The following is a 21,075-nucleotide window of genomic DNA, read 5'->3' on the forward strand; positions in this document are numbered from 1 at the left end:
TGCTGCGCGTGGCGGACCGGGGAGTTGCCTAATAAGGAGAGCGACGGGGAAGGAACGAGGGCGGTGACGCAGAGGCCGGCAGTGCGCGAAGAGGCTTGCAGGCAGCCACCATCATCTTCGACGTCTTGCTCCTCATCCACGACAATCCTCCATCCCTTTATAGCCTTGGCCTGAATACTTGCATCGGTTTCGCCCCTTCTCTCTTCCCCAGCAGCACAATGGCTGCCCGCCCTCAGCAACCCAGCCACGAGGGCGCATACACCTCTCCCTCTCCACCCGCAGATGCCCAGGATCCCTTTGCGCAGCCAAGATACTACGACGAAAACAGCGCAGAGTATCCCTACAGGAGGAGAGACACCTACGGCTCAGACAGCTCCGCCGCTGGCCTCAACGACGGCGACAGGTACTACGACCACCCAGAGACCTACGGTTCGTTTTTCTATTCAACCGCTTAGCGCTTATCTCTCCACTTTCCTCACCCTCGCCCTCCTCGCCAGGTCAACCCGACACAGACTCAGAACATGACATCTACGCACGCGGTGACCAGCCGTCCGCTGAATCCCTCGGTACGAACCGCATGGGAATGTCCGACTCCACAACTCCTACCTGGGACTTCGGTGGCGGCGCACAGTACGGCGACCGCGAACCCTATCCCGCCTGGAGCTCAGAGCGTCAGATCCCTCTCTCCAAGGAAGAAATCGAGGACATTTTCCTCGACCTCCAGCAGAAGTTTGGCTTCCAGCGCGACTCCATGCGGAACATGGTCGGTTCCCATATCCCTCTTCTCGTCATCCTATTTTTGGCTCACTCCATTTTCAGTTTGACTTTACCATGCAATTGCTCGACAGTCGCGCTTCAAGAATGTCTCCCAACCAGGCTCTTCTCACCCTTCATGCAGACTACATCGGCGGCCAACACTCTAACTATCGTAAATGGTACTTCGCCGCCCAACTCGACCTCGACGACGCCGTGGGCCAGACGCAGAACCCAGGCATCAACCGGCTCAAGTCGACTAAGCGTCGCGGTCGTAACGCGCACGAGAAATCACTTGGCAGCGCGCTCGACCGCTGGCGTCAGGCGATGAACAATATGAGCCAGTACGACCGCATGCGCCAGATCGCCCTATACCTCATGTGTTGGGGCGAAGCTGCCCAAGTTCGCTTCACGCCCGAATGTCTCTGCTTCATCTTCAAGTGCGCAGACGACTACTACCGCTCAGCCGAGTGCCAGAGCCGTGTCGACCCTGTGCCCGAAGGCCTCTATCTCCGCGCCGTCATCAAGCCGCTTTATCGTTTCATTCGTGATCAGGGTTATGAGGTTTCAGAGGGCAAGTTCGTTCGGAGGGAGCGAGACCACGACCAGATCATCGGTTACGACGATATCAACCAGCTCTTCTGGTATCCGGAGGGTATCGCTCGTATCGTTTGCACGGACAAGGTATGTCTAAACCAATTTATTTTTTCTTTCTCATGCCTGACTACGCATTTGCTCCATGTCAGACTCGTCTTGTGGACGTTCCTCCTGCGCAGCGGTTTATGCGGTTCGATCGCATCGACTGGAACCGCGCCTTTTTCAAGACGTACTACGAGAAGCGCTCGTTCGGTCACCTGCTCGTCAACTTCAACCGTATCTGGGTCCTGCACGTATCCCTCTACTGGTTCTACACGGCTTACAACTCCCCGAAGGTCTACCAACCCGCGAGCGGCAACTCGACGGCTTTGGCATGGTCGTGCACCGCGCTCGGTGGTGCGGTCGCGACTCTGATCATGATCGCCGCTACCCTCGCTGAATTCTCCTACATCCCTACGACATGGAACAACACCTCGCATCTCACTCGGCGATTAATCTTCCTTTTCGTCACTCTCGGTCTCACCGCCGGTCCTACCGTCTACGTCGCCATCGCGGAAAACTCTTCGTCCAAGGGAGGTTCACTCGCGCTCATCCTCGGTATCGTCCAATTCTTCATCTCTGCCGTCGCCACGATTCTGTTCGGTACCATGCCCTCCGGTCGTATGTTCGGTGATCGCGTAGCGGGCAAGTCACGAAAATATCTGGCCAGTCAGACTTTCACCGCCAGCTACCCGAGCATGTCGCGCGCCGCTCGTGCCTCTTCGCTCCTCCTCTGGTTCCTCGTCTTTGGCTGTAAATTCACCGAGTCCTACTTCTTCTTGACGCTCTCCTTCCGTGACCCGATCAGCGCCATGGTCCATATGGTGGTACAGAACTGCGACGAGAAGTTGTTCGGGCAGGCGCTCTGTCAGAACCAGGCCAAGTTCACCCTCGCGATTATGTACGTTATGGACCTCGTACTGTTCTTCCTCGACACTTTCCTCTGGTACATCATTTGGAACACGGTCTTCTCCATCGCTCGGTCGTTCGCGCTTGGTCTCTCGATTTGGACACCGTGGAGGGATATCTACGCGAGGTTGCCGAAGAGGATTTATTCGAAGATCTTGGCTACGTCGGAGATGGAGGTGAAGTATAAGCCAAAGGTTCGTCCATCTTTCCCTTTATTCGCTACGCTTGAGCTCACACGACGTATTCGTCTTAGGTCCTAGTCTCCCAGATCTGGAACGCCATCATCATCTCAATGTACCGCGAACATCTCCTCTCCATCGAACACGTTCAGAAGCTACTCTACCACCAGGTCGATACCCCCGATGGCAGGCGCAGTCTCCGCGCCCCGCCGTTCTTCGTCTCACAGACGGACAAGGGGTATAAGGGCGACTTTTTCCCGGCCGGGAGCGAGGCAGAGCGCAGGATCTCGTTCTTTGCGCAGAGTCTTACGACCGCTATACCCGAGGCGCTTCCTGTGGATGCTATGCCTACGTTCACGGTGCTTACGCCGCATTATAGTGAGAAGGTTCGTTGCTCTCATTCCGCTGTCATTCCGTGGGTTTTGCGCAGTTTCACTGATGTTGTTACTTTCTCTGCAGATCTTGTTGTCCCTCCGTGAGATCATCAAAGAGCCGGATATGCACAGTCGCGTCACGTTGCTTGAGTATCTCAAGCAGCTCCACGGCGTCGAATGGCAGAATTTCGTCAAGGACACCAAGATCCTCGCCGAGGAATCCGACATGTACGCCGGCAACAACCCGTTCAACGGTTCGGACGAGAAGACGCAGAAGACGGACGACCTTCCGTTCTACATGATCGGCTTCAAGAGCGCCGCCCCCGAATTCACCCTCCGGACCCGTATCTGGGCCTCCCTCCGCGCGCAGACCCTGTATCGCACCGTGTCGGGCATGATGAACTACTCCAAGGCGATCAAGCTGCTCTATCGCGTCGAGAATCCGGAAGTGGTGCAGATGTTCGGTGGGAATACGGATAAGTTGGAACGTGAGCTGGAGAGGATGGCGAGGCGGAAGTTCAAGTTCGTCGTTTCGATGCAGAGGTACTCGAAGTTCAACAAGGAGGAGCACGAGAACGCGGAGTTTTTGTTGAGGGCGTATCCAGAGTTGCAGATCGCGTACCTCGAGGAAGAGCCGAGGAAGGAAGGCGGCGATCCGAGGTTGTTTTCGGCGCTCATTGATGGACATTCGGAGTTTAATGCGCAGACTGGGGCGAGGAAACCGAAGTTTAGGATTGAGCTGCCTGGGAACCCTATCCTCGGCGATGGAAAATCGGACAACCAGAACCATGCGATCATCTTTTATCGGGGCGAGTACTTGCAGCTCATCGACGCTAACCAGGATAACTATCTCGAGGAGTGTCTCAAGATCCGGAATGTCCTGGGCGAGTTCGAGGAGTATACCGTTTCGAGCCAGAGTCCGTATGCGACCTGGGGCCAGAAGGAGTTCAATAAGGCCCCGGTGGCCATCGTCGGCGCGCGCGAGTACATCTTCTCGGAGAATATCGGTATACTTGGAGATATCGCAGCAGGGAAGGAACAGACGTTCGGTACGCTCGCGGCGCGGTCTCTAGCCTGGATCGGGGGCAAGCTGCACTACGGACATCCGGATTTCCTGAACGCGACGTTCATGAACACCCGTGGCGGGATCTCCAAAGCGCAGAAAGGCCTGCATCTGAACGAGGATATCTATGCGGGCATGACGGCGTTCGGGCGGGGCGGGAGTATCAAGCATACGGAGTATTATCAGTGTGGCAAGGGGCGCGATCTTGGGTTTGGGACGATATTGAATTTCCAGACGAAGATTGGGACGGGGATGGGGGAGCAGATGTTGAGCAGGGAGTATTATTATCTTGGGACGCAGTTGCCGATTGATCGGTTCTTGACGTTTTATTATGGACATCCCGGGTTCCATATCAATAATATGTTGATTATATTGAGCGTGCAGGTGTTTATCGTCACTAGTGAGTTTTTCTTTTGTTTTCCCTTCACCTGACGTTGTTTTTTGACGAGGTTTTTCTGTAGTGGTGTTCCTCGGTACGCTGAACTCGTCGCTTACGATCTGCAAGTATACGAGTTCGGGCCAGCTCGTCGGTGGTCAGGGCGGATGTTACAACCTCGTTCCGGTGTACGAGTGGATCGACCGGTGTATCATCTCGATTTTCTTGGTGTTCATGATCGCGTTCTTGCCTCTGTTCCTGCAAGGTGCGTACTTTTTGCGTTCATGGCGCTCTATGACTGACACTTTGATACACAGAACTCGTCGAACGCGGTACCGGCCGAGCGATCATCCGTCTAGGCAAACAATTCTCGTCCTTCTCCCCCGTCTTCGAGGTCTTCTCCACCCAGATCTACACGCACTCCATTCTGAACAACCTCACGTTCGGCGGGGCGCGGTACATCGCCACCGGCCGTGGATTCGCGACGTCCAGGATCTCGTTCAGCATCCTCTATTCGCGTTTCGCCGGACCGAGCATCTACTTTGGGATGAGGACGCTGCTGATGTTGCTCTATGTGACGCTGTCGTTCTGGACGGGGTATTTGATTTATTTCTGGATTTCGATTCTGGCGCTTTGTATCGCGCCGTTCTTGTATAACCCGCATCAGTTCTCGTTTACGGACTTTATTGTTGATTATCGGTGAGTTTTCTTTTCCTTTTGGTTTTTGGAGGTGGTTTGGGTTGCTGATTGTTCGATGCAGCGAGTTCTTGCGTTGGATGTCGCGCGGTAACTCGCGGTCGCACAACAACTCCTGGATCGGCTACTGTCGTCTCTCGAGGACCATGATCACCGGTTACAAGAAGAAGAAGCTCGGGAAGCCGTCAGAGAAACTATCGGGCGACGTCCCTCGTGCGGGCTGGCGCGCCGTCATCGTCTCCGAAGTACTCTTCCCGATCTGCATGGCCATCCTCTTCACGATCGCGTACATGTTCGTCAAATCGTTCCCCGTCGACGGCAAGCAGCCCCCCGCCCCCCTCATCCGCATGGCGGTTGTGTCGATCGGTCCGATCGTGTGGAATGCGGCGGTGTTGCTCGTGCTGTTTATGGTGTCGTTGTTACTGGGCCCGATGCTGGAGACGTGTTGTGCGAGGTTTGGGTCGGTTATGGCGGCGTTGGCGCATGGGTTGGGAGTCGTTGGTATGGTCGGGTTCTTCGAGTTCTTCGTATGTCTTTTTTTTTCGCTCTCTTTTATTTGGAGTGAGGAGCTGATTGGCGGGTTCACAGTGGTTCCTCGAGGCCTGGGATACGTCCCACGCCGTGCTCGGTCTCATTACTATCATCGCCATCCAACGTGCAGTCCACAAAGTCCTCATCTCCGTCTTCCTCTCCCGTGAGTTCAAGCACGACGAGACCAATCGTGCGTGGTGGACGGGTAAATGGTACGGTCGCGGCCTTGGGAACCATGCGTTGTCGCAACCCGCGCGCGAGTTCATCGTTAAGATTATCGAGTTGTCGCTTTGGAGTTCAGACTTTATTTTGGGGCATTTCTTGATGTTCATGATGTCGCCGCCGTTGCTTATTCCGTATATTGATCGTTTGCATTCTGTTACGCTTTGTGAGTGTTTTGGTTGTTTTTGTGCTCCGAGACGACGAACTGACTAGTCTTTTCCCCCTCCTCCCCCCTTTAGTCTGGCTCCGTCCGTCGAAGCAGATTCGGGCACCGATTTACAATATCAAAGTGCGGAAACAACGCCGTGCGATCCTCATAAAATATATTCCTCTCTACATCGTCGCCATCGCCATCTTTGTGGCTTTGGTCGCCACTCGTGAGTCCCTCCTCTCTTTGCTTCTTAGAGTGATGCTCATGTGTTCGTTGTTCCTCCTCCAGCTCCCATTCTGCGTTCTCAGCTCGACTTCACGTGCAGTATCTGTGACTCCCTGTAATTCTTGGACAATCGTCTCGCCATATTTCTTTTCTCTCTTCTCGTCCTTGTTTCGCCTTTCGTCATCTTTAGTAGTCTCGGTTTACCCCCATCCCATCATAACACCTACTCCCTCACGTCGCGCTAGATACCATCCTTCCAACCCAATTACCTCTCTATCTCTATCCCTCACCCGTCCATTCACTTCCTCTCCACCCGTACCCCCGTTAATCCGATGTCCGTTGTATGTGATGTGCTCCGTCTTGATTTCTGTTCCGCCTCTCGTCACCGACGCCACCGCTCCTCGTTCACCTCTAATGACGATTTTGTTCCTCTTTATTCCATGACGAACGCTTTTTTTCTTTTCTTTACCTACCTGTCTTCTAGTCCCGTCCGTGTCCGTACACGACCGACTGTAACAATCAGCGTTTGCGTTTCCTATTACTTTCCTCCCTCACCCCTCCTGTCGTTCTTGTTCGGATTAGTATCAGTGATGCATGTCAGCCAGTTGTTCGTTTGTCTGTCTATTTGTCCGTCCGTCAGTCCGCCCTCTATCTACTTCTCCCGCCATTTGTTTGTTTGCCGAACTCTTTACTTCGGACTCGTTTTGCCAGTGAACGTTATGCGATGGACTCTTTTTTGTTTGTTGGCTGCGATCGTCCTGTACATTTCCACCCCCTAGAGCAACGATTGTCATTCTTTTGATTTTCTCCTCGTCTGTCCTTGACAAACCCTTGCCGTCGTTTTTTTGTCCTTGGCATGTTCCTTCGTGTGCGGACGTGATGCATGCATTTTATTCTCGGACACGGTAGGCGTGATAATCCATAGGTACATACACACACCCCATCGGACTACTCGAATACTATTCCAGTTTAGTTAGTTAGGTTTCTGCGGCTCGTTATATGACTTCTTGATGATGAAACTCTTTTTTCTCCTCTGAATCCCTATCATCACGCTTCCCGGCCCAGCTATACAGTTGATTGTGGAGATTATTTAGACATGGAAGATTGCCACGGTATATTTGTAATCCTTGAGAGTTTCTTTATCCCAGTTGAGCTTGCCAGGAATTAGAAGTGCGTCTGCGGATGTTGCAATACCTCGTAGGAATAGGATCCGTGCCCAATGTGGCTCTGGCCGCTGCCACTCCCCCAAACAGGGCTCGGATTTTGATCGGATCCGGGTCGATCACGTGAATTCGGCTACGCATTCGCCCAAAAACTCGCATCGCTCGGCTAGAAATCGTACCATTTCGTCTTCTCCAACCACCACAACCTCCGCCTCACTTTGTCCTCATACCCCTCGTCGACGCCAGGTCCATTCTACCTTTGATATCGCAGTGTTTACCTATCATCATTGCGTAGGCCTTCCTCAAGCACTGATCGCGAAGCTCGAACACGACAATATCTCGGAGTCAATATAAGCACGCTCGGACTTGACATCGGACGCTGCTGGCTGACCTCATGAGCCGAACTGGATTGTGTTCTCTGTGCTACTTGGGCTAGCTGTAGATGTCTTCTGCTCAGGTCTGTAGCTGTAGCTGTGCCTTCCGACTTGCCCTCCCGTCGTCAACGCGTTCAACCGCCGTGTCCCTCGGAGTGCCTCATGAAGCATCGCTGTTAGGGTTTTGGTAGGACTTGTAGGATGGCGACTGGATAGTATCAGCTCGGGTGGAGTTGGAGGGACGCCATGTGTGTATGTACTGTGTGTATGTACTATGTAAATCTATAGTCAGTGTCTATGTCATTATTCTTTCTTTCTTTTTTGTCTCGGGGGGAAAGCAGTTTCAGAGAACTAAGCAGTGAGAGCCCGAGGAACCCCAGTGCCCGCTGAGTAAATCTACGTTCACTATCGTCGTAAACAACAAGCTTGACGATGCTTGTAAGATGTCTATAAGATATCAATGAGCGAGGTAGTTGATTTCGCAACTTATTGGCCTCGATAACCGAATTTGCCTAATACGGTCTTTTATAAGCTCTATATATTTCTTTTCCAATCCGGGGCGAAAGCTGCGACAATCGTTATCAAGAGGCAAGCGGGATCGGAATTTGTGATGCCAGATCTTTTGGGACCAGATACGTAAGCAGCCCGGGGGTTTGGACACTCCATACTTAGTACCGGCTCGCCACTCCTCACTTGTTTCTCGCCACACTCGTGCCTCTCCCTGTAAAACTCTCCCTGTCCTTCTAAACCATGCTATATGCGCTATAATTTTCAATGAATAATACACTGGCTCTGTACTCCTCTCGATAATGAGCTCTGCCCGCGGTTTTGAAGGCTGTTTCTCTCGCTCTAGTACTGTCAGTGGCACTGCTTGCTCTGCCACTCCTGGACTTGCACTTGACTCACACCCTGATGTTCTTGATGAATACCCTAGAACAGCTTCAGAACCTTGTATACCGGACCCTCTTGTAGATCTGCAGTACCTACCTTCTCAGTTTGAAACTTGGGACAGTGCTCGATGGTCAACACCATCACCGTTTCTATTCTCCAAACATAGAACTCATACCTCAGCCGGAGATCTACGTAACACAGATCATACTCAGCCTTCGCAGCTCCAATTTCACTCTGCTCAGTCTCCATTAGCCCTGAATACCCATAGTTCAGATAACAACACCTTCATTGCTCCAAGAGATCCGCTCCCAGGACCCACTCTTCTTTACAATTCACAGAATGTACAGACTCGCATCCATAATGGTTTCTGGCAGGTTCTATGTGAAGGCTGCAGGCAATGGCTCTCTACTCCGTGTCCTCCACATACTCAGTTTGGTGCTGTCAAGGGACACTTCTCCGCTCTGGACAAACATCGTTCTGGACGTTATGCTTGTCATGGAATCAGTCTGGGCTCTTTGGACGATGCATTTACCTCTTTCCGAGAATGAGCACGATCGGTTTCAACGGACAGTCTATCTTTTGCTTCATCTCCTACATCATTTTTGTCAACATTATCTCCTTCCATGTCTGCTGCTTCGACAAGTTCTAGTCTATCTTACTCTCCTAGTTCTTCGAGTTCTTCAGCTATGTTGTCTCCAATCCCATCTGCGCAAATGATGCCGGCTCCACTGCATATACCTCCCTCTCCCACTCTCTCTACCTCTCTCCCCTCATTACAGCAGCATATAATTGGTCCTTGTACTACAACATCATCGCTCTCACCATCCGCTGTTTCCCTTCCAAACTCGACGACTACATCTTCATCGGCTGCTCATTGTGACCTCACACGGAGTCGTGAGGAACACTGAGACAGAGACACGCCAAGCTAACAGGCAAAGCACGTCTCTGTTGACGATGAGCGTAAGCGGTAGAAAACTAGCTAGTACATGAGGTGATGGGAGTAAGGTGTCCAGCAGTGAGACGAGGACGCGAGCCTATATATACGAGCGAGCGAGCCAGTCTCTAGATCGAACGGAAGACAGAAGATGAAGTCGGAAGTCCGAGCTTCGGGGAAACCCGTAAGTGTGTATGTGTGTGGCGCATGTGGCGTGTGTGGTAATCTTGTACGGAGTATGAGGTTACACCAGTACCAGCCAGAATGAGGGAAGACTCCACTATCTGGGAGCACAATTAGTCAGGTGGATCTATGATGGTTTTCTTTGGACAGAAGGTAGTTAATTTGCTGAGAATGTGGGTGAAGAAGAAGTCTGACTGGATATGCTGACGTCTTCAGAGTTACGGTCTGGGACAACTTCGTTCGACCGTGCCAAACCAGATCAAACTATATCGGACCTCAGCCGAGCCCGGCTGAGTTCGTCCGCGTTCGGCGTACGGGCTTGGAGCGGCGAAAACTCTGGCAAACTAGTTCAGATTTCGTCAGACCTTAGACAACTTATCGCACTCAGATCCCAGACAACCTCGAAAGAGTCCAGAAGAGCTCGTTGTACCTAGTCTGAGCTCATGAGAGCTCATAAAAGCCTGATTGAAATTAAATCAGTCATTGTGGTGAGTGAGAACTTGCTCTGACCTGGTACAACTCAGGAAGAGTCGCGTGACTGAGGTCCACGCTGACGCTGGAGGACCAAACTCGACGAAGTTTTCTGAGCTCTGCCGAACGCATCTGAGCGCGTCGCCAGTCCGCGTCCGTTTTTCCGGGCAGCCGGACCTTGGGCAACCGCAGACGGCCCCTTCGAACCTCGTCCGCGTTTGTCCGCATTTGTCCGCGCTCGTCCGCGCTCGGCCAACCTCGTCTGACCTCAGACGAGTTCAGACAACTTTACCGTACGTGGTTCTCTTTCGTCCTCATTTGTATGATCTCATTTTTAAAACCCTAAAGGACTATTGTCCGAGAAAAACCTTCATATGGATCTAAGAAAAATACCGACTAAATAGTCGCCAATAACTTAGATAGAAAATCCCTACGGCTCCTGGTGAGCCAAAGCCTCAAGCATAAGTCCCAGCACACAGGAGCACAGACCAGCGAGACCACAGCAAACACATGCATAGTAGAAGTCTCACTGAGAACCTAGCCACAGTACGAGCAATAGCACAAGTAAATCAGCACCAAGACCAGACCACGAGCAGCAAGTATAAGAGACCCTAAGAGTGTTGAGGTCCATAGGCAACTGCAGAGCGGAAGATGTCGACTTGATGATGATGGACGGGAAAAGACCAGGACGAAAAGTATAAGTTGCGATCGTGGTTCTGACTCTCGAGACTCAGCCGGCTACAGCTGTGCACACCGCACGGACCTACAGAGATAAGCACGCGGCTCGATGACACATTATTGGAAACACAATTATGAACTTGTGGGTACATTCTGGTGCATTTCGGTGCATTCTGAGCAGTTAGAGAATACGACCGAAAGGAGCCAGAATCCGATCAGAAAGTGGGTAACGCGGCCAACCCAACCGCCTTCCTTTCTTGGACGCGCCCAACCGCGCGGCTCCCGTCCGCCACACGCCTTTGCCACGCGAGCGCGGACTCCGCCTTTGTCTCGACGACGCCGCCTCGAGTCTCTCAATGCCTGACAATGTGCTCGCATATCTGTATATACTCCATACTACTACATAAAAAGGTTTTTCCATAGTAATAAACATAAATCTGAGACAGTAAGACAGCCTGCATAGTGAACACTGCAAGACAGGACCACCGGTACTGAGAAGTTTCAAATTTATCTATACAAACCAAGACATCTGGTAAGGCGTGCTCGTCCTCTTCAGCATCAGCAGCCAGGACTACCCCTCACTCTACCCATCTTTATCTACCCTACATACAGTCACAATGACCGCACCATCCAAGACTTCAGCAGCATCTAAGCGAGGGGCGACCTTCGTCAACTACACACCGGCAGAGGCGCAGGGGGTCAAGAGCAAAAAAGGGCACGCACGCTGGCTCGCGACAGACATCCCTGTTGAGCACCTAGTCCAAACCGAAGCACAGCGTAAACAAATCTCCGCAATTCACCAGCATGGCCAGCTAGAAGACCATAGCTTCGAGGCCTCCGACTCGAAGGACCAGGTGATCGCCAATGCACTCCTCGCTCGCTACGGTCTTGACACGGCATCCTTGAACGATCTCAAGGCTCGTTGGAGTAGGCGGTGGTTCTGGACATCGAGAGGGTCCAAGGCTCATGAGCGCTACAATAGAGTTTTGTATCAATGGTGCGTACCTGCTTGTTTCAATAGTATTGAGCCCGAGGGAAACCTAACTATGGTATCTCGTTGTCCAGCAAATGTGGCTACGCCGAGGGAGAGGCGGGGACGAAGGAGAGACACGTTCCTTTACCGTTCACCGAGTGTCTCGGACATGTAGAGGTCGCCAGGATGGAGTCGACCGGCAATATCATTCGCGTACGTGGATACTTTGCCCATAACGAAGAATGTCGTATCGCAAGACTCGTTCGAGAGCCTACTCAACCCGTACAGCCTGTCACAACCGGGCGATACGGGAGTGGAGATACCCCACGGCTCAAAACAAAAACAATCGGAAAAGCGGCGGATAAAGGTGGTGGAGGGATGAGTATATTAGAAGGCCCAGGAATAGACGATCTACAAACTGAGGAAATACATGCAAGTACTCTAGAGTATTTATACGAGTCCCAGATCACCCAACAGTAAGTAGAATAAAGAGTAAGATGAATAATCAAGGAGGAATCAAAGGGAGAAGACAAATATTCAGACACTAAGTATGTACACTACAGAAACACTTCGAGGTTCATGCAACGAGCTCATAGCGTGTACGGAGAGGATCCCAGAACAAGACGATCATAGAGAACGAATGATAAAGCTAAGAGGATGGAGAAACTGTTCTAGAGAACAATGGGTACAAGGATACGAACTTAAATGATTATCCTTGATAATTCAGGCACGAAATAAAATCGCAGGACACCGTAGAATAATAGTATGAACCAGTAGGAACCTCTCTATATCAAAACGTCGGCGATTGAGTGGAAACTGGTCGAGCTACACGAGGAGGAACACTATCTGATGGCCCTGAGCGAGGTTGAGACCGAGATCGTGCTGTAGTATATTCCCCAGTGGGCCAATTGCCGAGATTGTTGGATCAATAGAAAGCTCGAGTTTGAGGGAGTCCCCTAGAATTTTGTTTGAAGAGAAACCCCCCAGTATTGCGTCCTGTAGCCTCGTCCGAAGGGGTGTGGAAATCCTAGCGCGTCGGAGTCTGAAACGTTCCACAGGAACCGGCAGCTCGGTGCGAGCTTCCGTAGCTGCGATCGCTCCTTGCGCATGGCTTGAATAAAATCGTAGAAACTCCAGATAAATTGGAGAGTGCTCCTTGGCATGTTGTGGTCCATGCAGGTACTCGGTCCGTTGTGTGTTGATAGGAGAAATGTCGCGGGACACATTTAACAAGGGTCGAGACTTAAGGAATGAGACTCGACGCGCGAGTGCGGGACTTGCCGAGCCGGTTTCCTTATGCGGTCTGTGGGGAGTTTGACGAGGTTCGATGGGCGAAATAAAACAATAGAAATGTTGGGAAAAATCTGGAGGGCTCTTAGAGACTGTGGCGTAAATCGTGGGTGGCGTACGGGAGGGAAAAACATGGAAAATGGATTAAAAATGGTGCATATGTGTATGGTACAGGTGGCAGTCATGACACAGCCCATCGTCTGGGATTTCGCACTTAGACAGCTTCGTGAGGGTGGTTCTTGGGATGATATTCTGGAAAGGAATCGAGAGATGGTGGAGGGGTGCTCTTATCCAGGGCAAGACACAGACTGGGCTCATTCCCGATACCGCTGGATCCTAAACCCTAAGGATTCGAGGTCACTATACCGTCAACATCATCGGAAGGAGGGCGTACAAGTTCGCACCCAGCCACATCAGAATGTAGATGCCTGGCTCGACCCCAAATCCCCCGACTACAACAAGACATTCGCCGCCGCAATATTCCACTACAAAGCAAGGGTCGAGAAACAGGAGCGTTTCGAGGCCTGTATTGCGACGGAGGAAATGAAAAGCGTGGCGTGGACTTACGGGCATGGTTCCCAACTTATCCTTGATGGGACCTTCGGTGTCTGCAACGACAAGCTTCTGCTGTTTATTCTCATGGCTGTGGACGAAGATCGGAAGGGCGTACCTCTCGCATTCCTCCTGTTCTCAGCACCATCAGGAAACCGATTCACGGCGGCTGGTTACGACACATCCATCCTCGCTCGTCTTCTCGCCAAATGGCGAGACTCGCTTGGTAAACAAAGCGACGAGCCGTTCTATCCTCCAGTCGCCATCACTGACACGGACGACAAGGAGAAAAATGCCCTCGCACAGGTTTTCCCCGGTATTTGGATCCTCAATTGCCGATTCCATCTGCGTCAGTGTTGGAGGAATCATCGTCGTCGAGAGCTTAAAGGCGACTCACCCGCTCATTCGCAAATCGCTGGCCGCCTTCGTCGCCTGGAGGATGACCTCATCGAGACCGAAGTCCATTCCGATGCTCTCCAGAAGATCGAGGATGAACGCGCGGTCCTGCACCGCTTCAAGGTGTTGGATTCATCAGCGACACCTGCCGTTGAGGGAGGCGAGAAGCATCTGACGTACCTCATGGACTATTGGGTCAAAAAGGAAACAGTATGGAAGAGCTGGTCGAAGCATGGATGTAAGGTTGCAGCCCAGCTGCTCGGATGTACCTTCGATTTCGTCCTTCCCACAACGAATCACCTCGAGCGGTTCAACGGCCTTCTGAAGAATAAGCATCTCAAACGGTGGCAGAGAAATAATCGACGCTTACGATTGGATGTCCTCATCCATCTCCTCATTACGAGGGTTCTTCCCGGCATCTTCAAGCAACGCACTCTTCAAGGAAAGCAGCGCCGGGGTTGGGACGATCTTCTCCATGCGGCCGGTGGAGCGGGCTTGATCCTTCGGCGAAAGACCGCGAGTGCAAAGACGAGCCCACCGAGCATCACATACATCATTCCCGATGCGAATCGTGATGCCGCCGCCACCACCATCTTCGCACAACGTCAAATCGGAGATCCAAAGCTTGAGAACAATAACAAACTCACTTTGACTTGTCATTCTTCAGCCGCATTCGAAGGAGATGACCGTTCCGAATCATACACGGTGACTCTTGAGTTTGATGGGGCAGGGAGCTGCTCGTGTCCTGACTTCTTCCACCGAGGCGGCGCCTGCAAGCACATCCGAGCGGCCATGTTATATCTGACAGCTTTACGAGAAAGCGGACGCAACACACCCAGTATCACACTCCCCACAAGTGTTGAAGGGGCTCGTGCTCTTCAAGCCGCGCGGTTCTCCACCAATGTTCAAGCTCGAGCCGCAGAAGAGGAGCCATCGTCGTCGTCACCCATTGACGATGCCGCTCGACTTGTCGAGGATGTTCTCAAGGAGGGTGATGTATACGAGGAATCGGATGAGCTAGTAGTCGGAGTCACCAAGGTTGATGACAAGGGGGAGAGCGACGAAGGAGAGGAAGAGGAAGATGATGATGAGAGAGAACGGACGATGGATGGCTTTAGTACGAATGCGGACTGGGAACTAGACTCAAGCTTCGACCGCGATGGATGGGTATCCGAACGTACGGATGGGAGCGAGTTTGGCGCCATAGATCCTCGGGACCTTGGGCTTGATGACGAGCCTGAGAACTTCTCCGAATCCGGACGATCAAGCGCCTTCTCTCTCAGAGACGGCGAGGCGGAGGAGAGCGTGAACGCTCATCTACTCGCACGTACGTTTCACGACCTGGACCGAACAACTCCCAGATTGCGAGCACTGGCTGGCACCCTCGAGGACGCCTACATCGACCCAGATGTCGTCGAGGACATAGAGAAAGCTCGAGCAGCCTGCGAAGATTTGGAAGCGCTGTGTACACAGCTTCGTCGACTTTTCACAGTGTCTAAGGAAGCACCCAAAGCGGTGGTGAAGCCAGATCACCACGAGAAATCCGTACAGACAACTAACGAGTCCCCCTCAACACCGCCCCCAGTGCGGAAACGCCCTAGAACAAGCTACATTCCAAGACCAGCAATAGCGTTGACCCCCGAGAAGAAGAAACAGCACAGACAAGAGAGTTATGGGTCCTAATAAATACTTCCGTTCAGGTCTTTGTTCGTTCAACTTCCGTTTGTGTAACTTTTACATAATCCCTTAGATCATTCCGAACCTTTTCCGAGTCTTGATTCGCACAACCATTCGACGTTGCAGGCCGATACTTAGAAGATGTCTTTATATACTACACTTGCTTGCTTCTCTTATTAATACATAGTACTTGGTGTTACTCTGTGCTTTGTCTGTGCTCGAGGCGGCGGCGTCGAGACGAAGGCAGAGTCCGCGCTCGCGTGGCAAAGGCGTGTGGCGGACGGGAGCCGCGCGGTTGGGCGCGTCCAAGAAAGGAAGGCGGTTGGGTCGGCCGCGTTACCCAGAAAGTGCCATGCAGCATTTTCGGCTGTGCTCGGCGGGTAAATTCTGGTCGCATTCCGGTCGCATTTCCGAAATCCGCCGTGAATGTGCCATGGTCAGATTCTTGGGCATTACGCTGTGATGGGGATCGTCGCCTTGCCCGACGAGTGAGCCCAGCTGTGGACGAGAGAGGAGAGGGTGTTGTGGAAGGGCTCGAGGGCGTGGTTGTTGAGGTCGACTTGGGTTTTGGCCATGGTCTCGAGGTCGTTCTTGTTGAGGAAGGCCGTGATGGTGACTAGAGAGCCGATAGCCAGCTGTAGGGCGCGGCTCGGCTCGGAATCTCCGAATGAAAGGACGGATTCCCCAACGGGGGTTTCCTCCTCTTCGTCCTCTTCATCTTCGTCGTCGTCATCCTGGGCATCTGGGGTGTTGCCCATTCCGACGTCGGTGTGTACTATGCGGTCTGGGGGTGCGATATGCGGTTCAGGTAGTAGGGTGTTTTCTTGTATATCTGGGGCGGGGGGAGGGGGGGCGGGGTTGGGGGGGCGTGAACCATGGGAATTTCCGGAGTACATGGCGGTTCCGGTCAAGAAGCGATGACACCAGCCATTCTGTGCCACTGTATGATACTTTGCTATACAAAGCATGCTTAGTTACTCAGTCCTTCCACAATGTTTCACTGATGCGGGGCCGACGTACCACTGAGCTCGAAGATAAACCAGAAAGTGGACGAAGTCCACTTCTATCTACTTACAATGAGTCGAGATAAGACGGTGCGGAAGTGTCCTCGAAGAAGCCACTTTCCTCCACCAAAGACATAAGAAGCGAGTTGAATACTCCTCATTCGGTTCGGTAACATGGTCGGACAGCCCATAGCGCGAAAACCCGCCTTAGTCTCATACCAGCCGGCCAGCGACACCCTAAAAGGGAACCCGTCACTGACCGTCTGGGTTAGAGCCAACGGGTTTGAAGGACCCTGGCTCTCAGCTGCGCGAGCCCCAAAATCCGTCTTATCGTGATGAGATAAAAGATCGAGATAAGCCGTCGGAGCCGCATCCCGGACCCTGCTTCCCCAGCCTGGTGGGGTTGGTTATATATTATTGTTCTCCTCATCATATATGGCCTACTTGGCCTAACGGTCTTCAACGCGGGTTTTTTGGAGCAATGGTGACCGAACAATTGCTTTTTGCGTTTTACACACCGTGCTTTGCGACAGCCTCGTCACAGGTCGGTGAATATCACTGGCAGACAGGTGCATTATGACAAGCATTTAAAGTGTTGGAGTGAGTACAAGACAGTCGTATGCGAGCGGTAAGGTGAGAGCAAGACAAAGTCGCCGATGACTCGTGCGGTCTAATTATTTTCACCTCCGAGTCCTCAAACTCTTGCACTCGACACTTCTAGTCTATGCTTGTACATACTCTCCAGCCACTACTACCTCTCTGAAGTGATATAATGCGCACTTTACGCTCTCATCTCCAGTCTTTTGGTGCACAACTTGACGAGTTTGATGAACTAGAAGAACTCGACGCTACCAGCTCTCCTGTTCGCCCCTCCTCCGACATACAGTCCTCACCTGTCCTTCCACCCATCACCGGACTTCCTCACAACATCCCGTTCTCACAGCTTGATACATTCCTACTTGACGATGATCCAAGTGATAGGACTTATCCTCAAGTGGCCCGTGCCACACCGCTCTCAGATGAAGAAAAGGTCTTGCTCATCCTACGGTACATAAAGGGGCTCCCCGGAAAGCTCTCACTTCGGTCATTCCTTGTTGCTCTCTTCATGTCTAACCTTCCGGAGATCAAAAATATCACATCCATGTTTATGGAGAATGATATTGGGCCGCTGGACTTGGTAGAGATTTGGTTTGCAGGAGCTGGTCGGCGGGAGTATTCCAGGCCTTTCGCCGAGTGGGTACTCGAGAAAGTCGCAAAGCTCTGTGCCCTAGAGATGAGCTGGTGGGTGTTCTGCCATTTTCATCTCATCTTGTCTAGAAGCTGATTCGGATAAATATTAGGTTGACAAACAGGGCGAGTGACGGACCTCATTTTGAGGAAGCAAAACGTCTACGCATAACACCGCAAAAAGTCACTGTAGCGCTTGTCAATGGATTTGACATCGACATTCTCGGAGATACATACCATGCACTTTTACCGTGCTTGCAGAGATTTTTGAAGACATTGATTGGCAAGGAGAAGGCTGGGGAGCACCCGCTATCCCGTCATCCTCTTGTAGTATGTCTTTGCCTTTGTACACGAACCTCAAGTTTTGATGCTTATGTTCACTCCGTGCTCAGGGACAGACTTTCATCACCTCGCAGTTGTTGCACCTACGCAGCCGCGAAACAAACTACCACCCCCTTATGAACAGTCTCATATTTTGGCTCAACCGCATCCCAAAGCGACTATCAATCATGTTTAATCAAATTGGTCTCTGCGTTTCACCATCATCCGAGGGCGAAACTGTAACTGCGGTCAGTGGTGACTCAGTGAATATTGCTCGGACCGCGGCGAACGATGACAAGAAACCAAAACAACTGAATTACGACAACTACAACTGGCGCGAACGAGCATGGCAAACCTCTGTCGTGCACGGTATCATCCAGCATGACGAGGTCTCCGCCATCCTTGCATGTCCATGGCGATCACCCAGTTCCCCTCCGGTCTCGTACACCACAAACGTACAACGTCTCGAGGCTGCTGCAGGCGAACGTCACCGGATCCCACGTCAAAAAGGGCTGCACGATATCACTCCCTCCCTCGAAGAACAGGCAGCCTTTCGTGACGACATTACCCTTCACATTCAATACATCCTCACCGAGGAAATTTCCTCATGGTCTCATTTTCGCCGACTTCTTCCCAAACTTGAGGACCCGAACACGCTACCACCACACAAGACTGAGCGCTACTTTCTACCGACCTTCAACCAGGAGCAGGGTTCAGTTCGGGGCAACATGGTCGTGCTCGCACACTACTTTATCAAGGTCCTGAGGATTGCGAAGACATTCTTCGAGACCAACGTCGTTTCGGCACTAGGTGATCGTCTCACCACGGCCCGTGTTCGTTCTGCACAAGACCAACTCCTCGTTGATCGATCCGAACACCGTGTCGACCGATTGGCCAGTACACCGCTATCCAGCGGTGTCTTTCACGTCATCTATAACCAGATCCACAATATCGGCAAGAATGCGTGGGGTAGTGGCGCCAAAGACGCTGTCAGCCTTTCGACTCTCCGCGATCAGCTTCCCAACCGTGCTGAGATTAACCTCACCAAGGTCGATCATTACGCCTGGCTACGGTTCACGGATGTCATTCTGCGTTCTCTGACTCTGACGGCCGCCGCATCAGAGATGTCACTATCATCGTCAGCCTCTCTTCCCACACACCCTCCCACAGACCTCAGCACTCTCACATCATTAGCAAAGCGCATCTCCGACAAGATCCTTTCTGCTCCTGATGATCTGGAAGCGAGGGGAATCAAGAAAACACCAGGCCATACCGTCTCCGGCCATGCCCAATTACTCTTCCGCGATCTGATGAGCATTCGAAATATGCGCTATGCAGTCAAGCACGGGCAACTTCAGAGGATGGAACGTATGTTCAAGTACTGGTTGCCAGTGTTTTATGCCGGTGGAAGCTCCAACTATGCAAACGAAATGATGGAGCTTCTTCACAACCTTGAACATGACTGGCCAAAGGATTTTGCCCAGTTACAGCTCGCTGGTATGCTCGTCAATACGACGGGCGAAGAAGACGGGTTTCTAGAGGCTGATCTCGATGTCGAGCACCTGAACGGCGATATCAAGGACCGCGCTCACGGCCCCAACGCAACCTCCAAACTCCTCGAAAAGATCACGCCCGCCATTGGTCCCTGCAAGGAGCTCACTGCGCGAACATTCAAGGCGATGGGTGTGCAGCGAATCAACGAGCACCATGCATCCGTAAAGCAACACAAGGACATCGAAATCCTTACCAGGTACATGGATACAAAGCAGGTCTTTCGCTTTGATGCTGATACTCCCTCGGAACACGCTGTCGTCGATCTCTTCCGGCACGGTCTTCGCCAGTTGAGCGGTCGAGAGGGAGGCCATGCAAAGCACCTTGAACGTCATATCCTTCGGTTTAGAACACGGCACGGGGAGAACATATTCAATGAACTCACCAGGGTGGAGAAGGAAAGGGAACAGCAGTTGTATCAGGAATTGGAGCAGGGAATAGATCGTGCGGAAGTAGATTTCGATGTCCGTGATGTTGGGCAAGCGATCATTGAATTTGTTGAAGGGGATTCTGGAGGAAACGGCGAGGATGTAGATTTGTAATGTAGTGTTTCTGCACATTCCGAGTCAAGGGTGCAAATCAACTAACAATACCCATATTCATCGAAGCGGAGTGCAAACAGGTGGACATACCGTTCACGTTAGTTGTCTGTGCTCCAGCCTTAAACACTAACATTTTGTTCCCTACCTCTTCCCCTAGCACCAGTTCCTCTGCTTCCACGCCCTCCTCTCCCATCACGCTCAGCACCGCTTCCGCGTCCACCTCTACTTCCGCGTCCACCTCTACTTCCGCGTCCACCTCTACTCCCACGTCCACCTCTGCCTCGTCCCCCACGTCCGCCCCTTTCTACTCTGCCTCTTCCATTCCCTCGTCCTCTGCCTTGCTCTACGGCCAACCGCGGTCGCTTTGATGATGATGTATCTCCTTGGGTAGTGCCGCTGCGTTTTGGTCGTGGAGTGATGGTACCACTGGTCGTGGGAGAGGGGGAGGTGGTGGACGCGTCCTCATCAGCAATGATACGATCCGCTTCTGTGCGCTTCAGGAGGACTGCCATGAGTAATCGAGGAGCTACCTCATCCCAATAGTAAATCTGCACAATGTTTTCCAGATCTTCGAGCTCTTCAATAGCGTTTGCTTTGCTCGCAATGGCAAGGAGATCCGCATCGCTTATGAGACCCCGTGGACCCATATCCACAAACACCGACCTCCATTCAGTCTCCCACATGAGTAACCTCCACGATACCAGCTCTTTGAAGATGACCCCGGCTTTGCGTG

At 52.1% G+C, this 21,075-nt stretch overlaps 6 protein-coding genes across 6 annotated transcripts; 3 read left to right on the plus strand and 3 right to left on the minus strand.

Moving 5' to 3' along the window:
* The first annotated feature begins 118 nt into the window (after positions 1-118).
* STEHIDRAFT_78309 (1-3-beta-glucan synthase) lies at positions 119-7,090 on the plus strand. Its single transcript, XM_007303230.1, has 12 exons — positions 119-429; positions 498-763; positions 820-1,437; positions 1,500-2,492; positions 2,552-2,863; positions 2,937-4,314; positions 4,376-4,555; positions 4,608-4,989; positions 5,051-5,513; positions 5,575-5,905; positions 5,979-6,116; positions 6,179-7,090. The coding sequence occupies exons 1-12, from the start codon at positions 219-221 to the stop codon at positions 6,232-6,234; spliced, it is 5,328 nt and encodes a 1,775-aa protein (XP_007303292.1). The 5' UTR covers positions 119-218; the 3' UTR covers positions 6,235-7,090.
* Positions 7,091-8,186: 1,096 nt separating this feature from the next.
* STEHIDRAFT_110627 (uncharacterized protein) lies at positions 8,187-9,168 on the minus strand (the record flags this gene model as incomplete). The annotated part of the gene is made up of 4 exons (XM_007303589.1): positions 8,187-8,405; positions 8,640-8,797; positions 8,971-9,004; positions 9,076-9,168. 4 exons carry the CDS (start codon positions 9,166-9,168, stop codon positions 8,187-8,189), a joined length of 504 nt encoding a protein of 167 aa, XP_007303651.1.
* Positions 9,169-11,426: 2,258 nt separating this feature from the next.
* On the plus strand, positions 11,427-15,703 carry STEHIDRAFT_156377 (uncharacterized protein; the record flags this gene model as incomplete). Its single annotated transcript, XM_007303590.1, has 3 exons — positions 11,427-11,806; positions 11,875-11,995; positions 13,247-15,703. 3 exons carry the CDS (start codon positions 11,427-11,429, stop codon positions 15,701-15,703), a joined length of 2,958 nt encoding a protein of 985 aa, XP_007303652.1.
* Positions 15,704-16,149: 446 nt separating this feature from the next.
* On the minus strand, positions 16,150-16,837 carry STEHIDRAFT_110629 (uncharacterized protein; the record flags this gene model as incomplete). The annotated part of the gene is made up of 3 exons (XM_007303591.1): positions 16,150-16,637; positions 16,718-16,719; positions 16,773-16,837. The coding sequence occupies 3 exons, from the start codon at positions 16,835-16,837 to the stop codon at positions 16,150-16,152; spliced, it is 555 nt and encodes a 184-aa protein (XP_007303653.1).
* A 636-nt stretch (positions 16,838-17,473) lies between these two features.
* STEHIDRAFT_156379 (uncharacterized protein) lies at positions 17,474-20,342 on the plus strand (the record flags this gene model as incomplete). The annotated part of the gene is made up of 3 exons (XM_007303592.1): positions 17,474-17,982; positions 18,042-18,258; positions 18,321-20,342. 3 exons carry the CDS (start codon positions 17,474-17,476, stop codon positions 20,340-20,342), a joined length of 2,748 nt encoding a protein of 915 aa, XP_007303654.1.
* Positions 20,343-20,845: 503 nt separating this feature from the next.
* STEHIDRAFT_45655 (uncharacterized protein) lies at positions 20,846-21,058 on the minus strand (the record flags this gene model as incomplete). The annotated part of the gene is made up of 1 exon (XM_007303125.1): positions 20,846-21,058. A coding segment is annotated over one exon (213 nt), but the record flags the coding sequence as incomplete, so codon positions are not given.
* Between the last annotated feature and the right edge of the window lie 17 nt (positions 21,059-21,075).

The sequence above is a fragment of the Stereum hirsutum genome (genome assembly GCF_000264905.1).
Source record: "Stereum hirsutum FP-91666 SS1 unplaced genomic scaffold STEHIscaffold_6, whole genome shotgun sequence".
In the NCBI taxonomy this organism is placed as follows: Eukaryota; Fungi; Basidiomycota; class Agaricomycetes; order Russulales; family Stereaceae; genus Stereum; species Stereum hirsutum.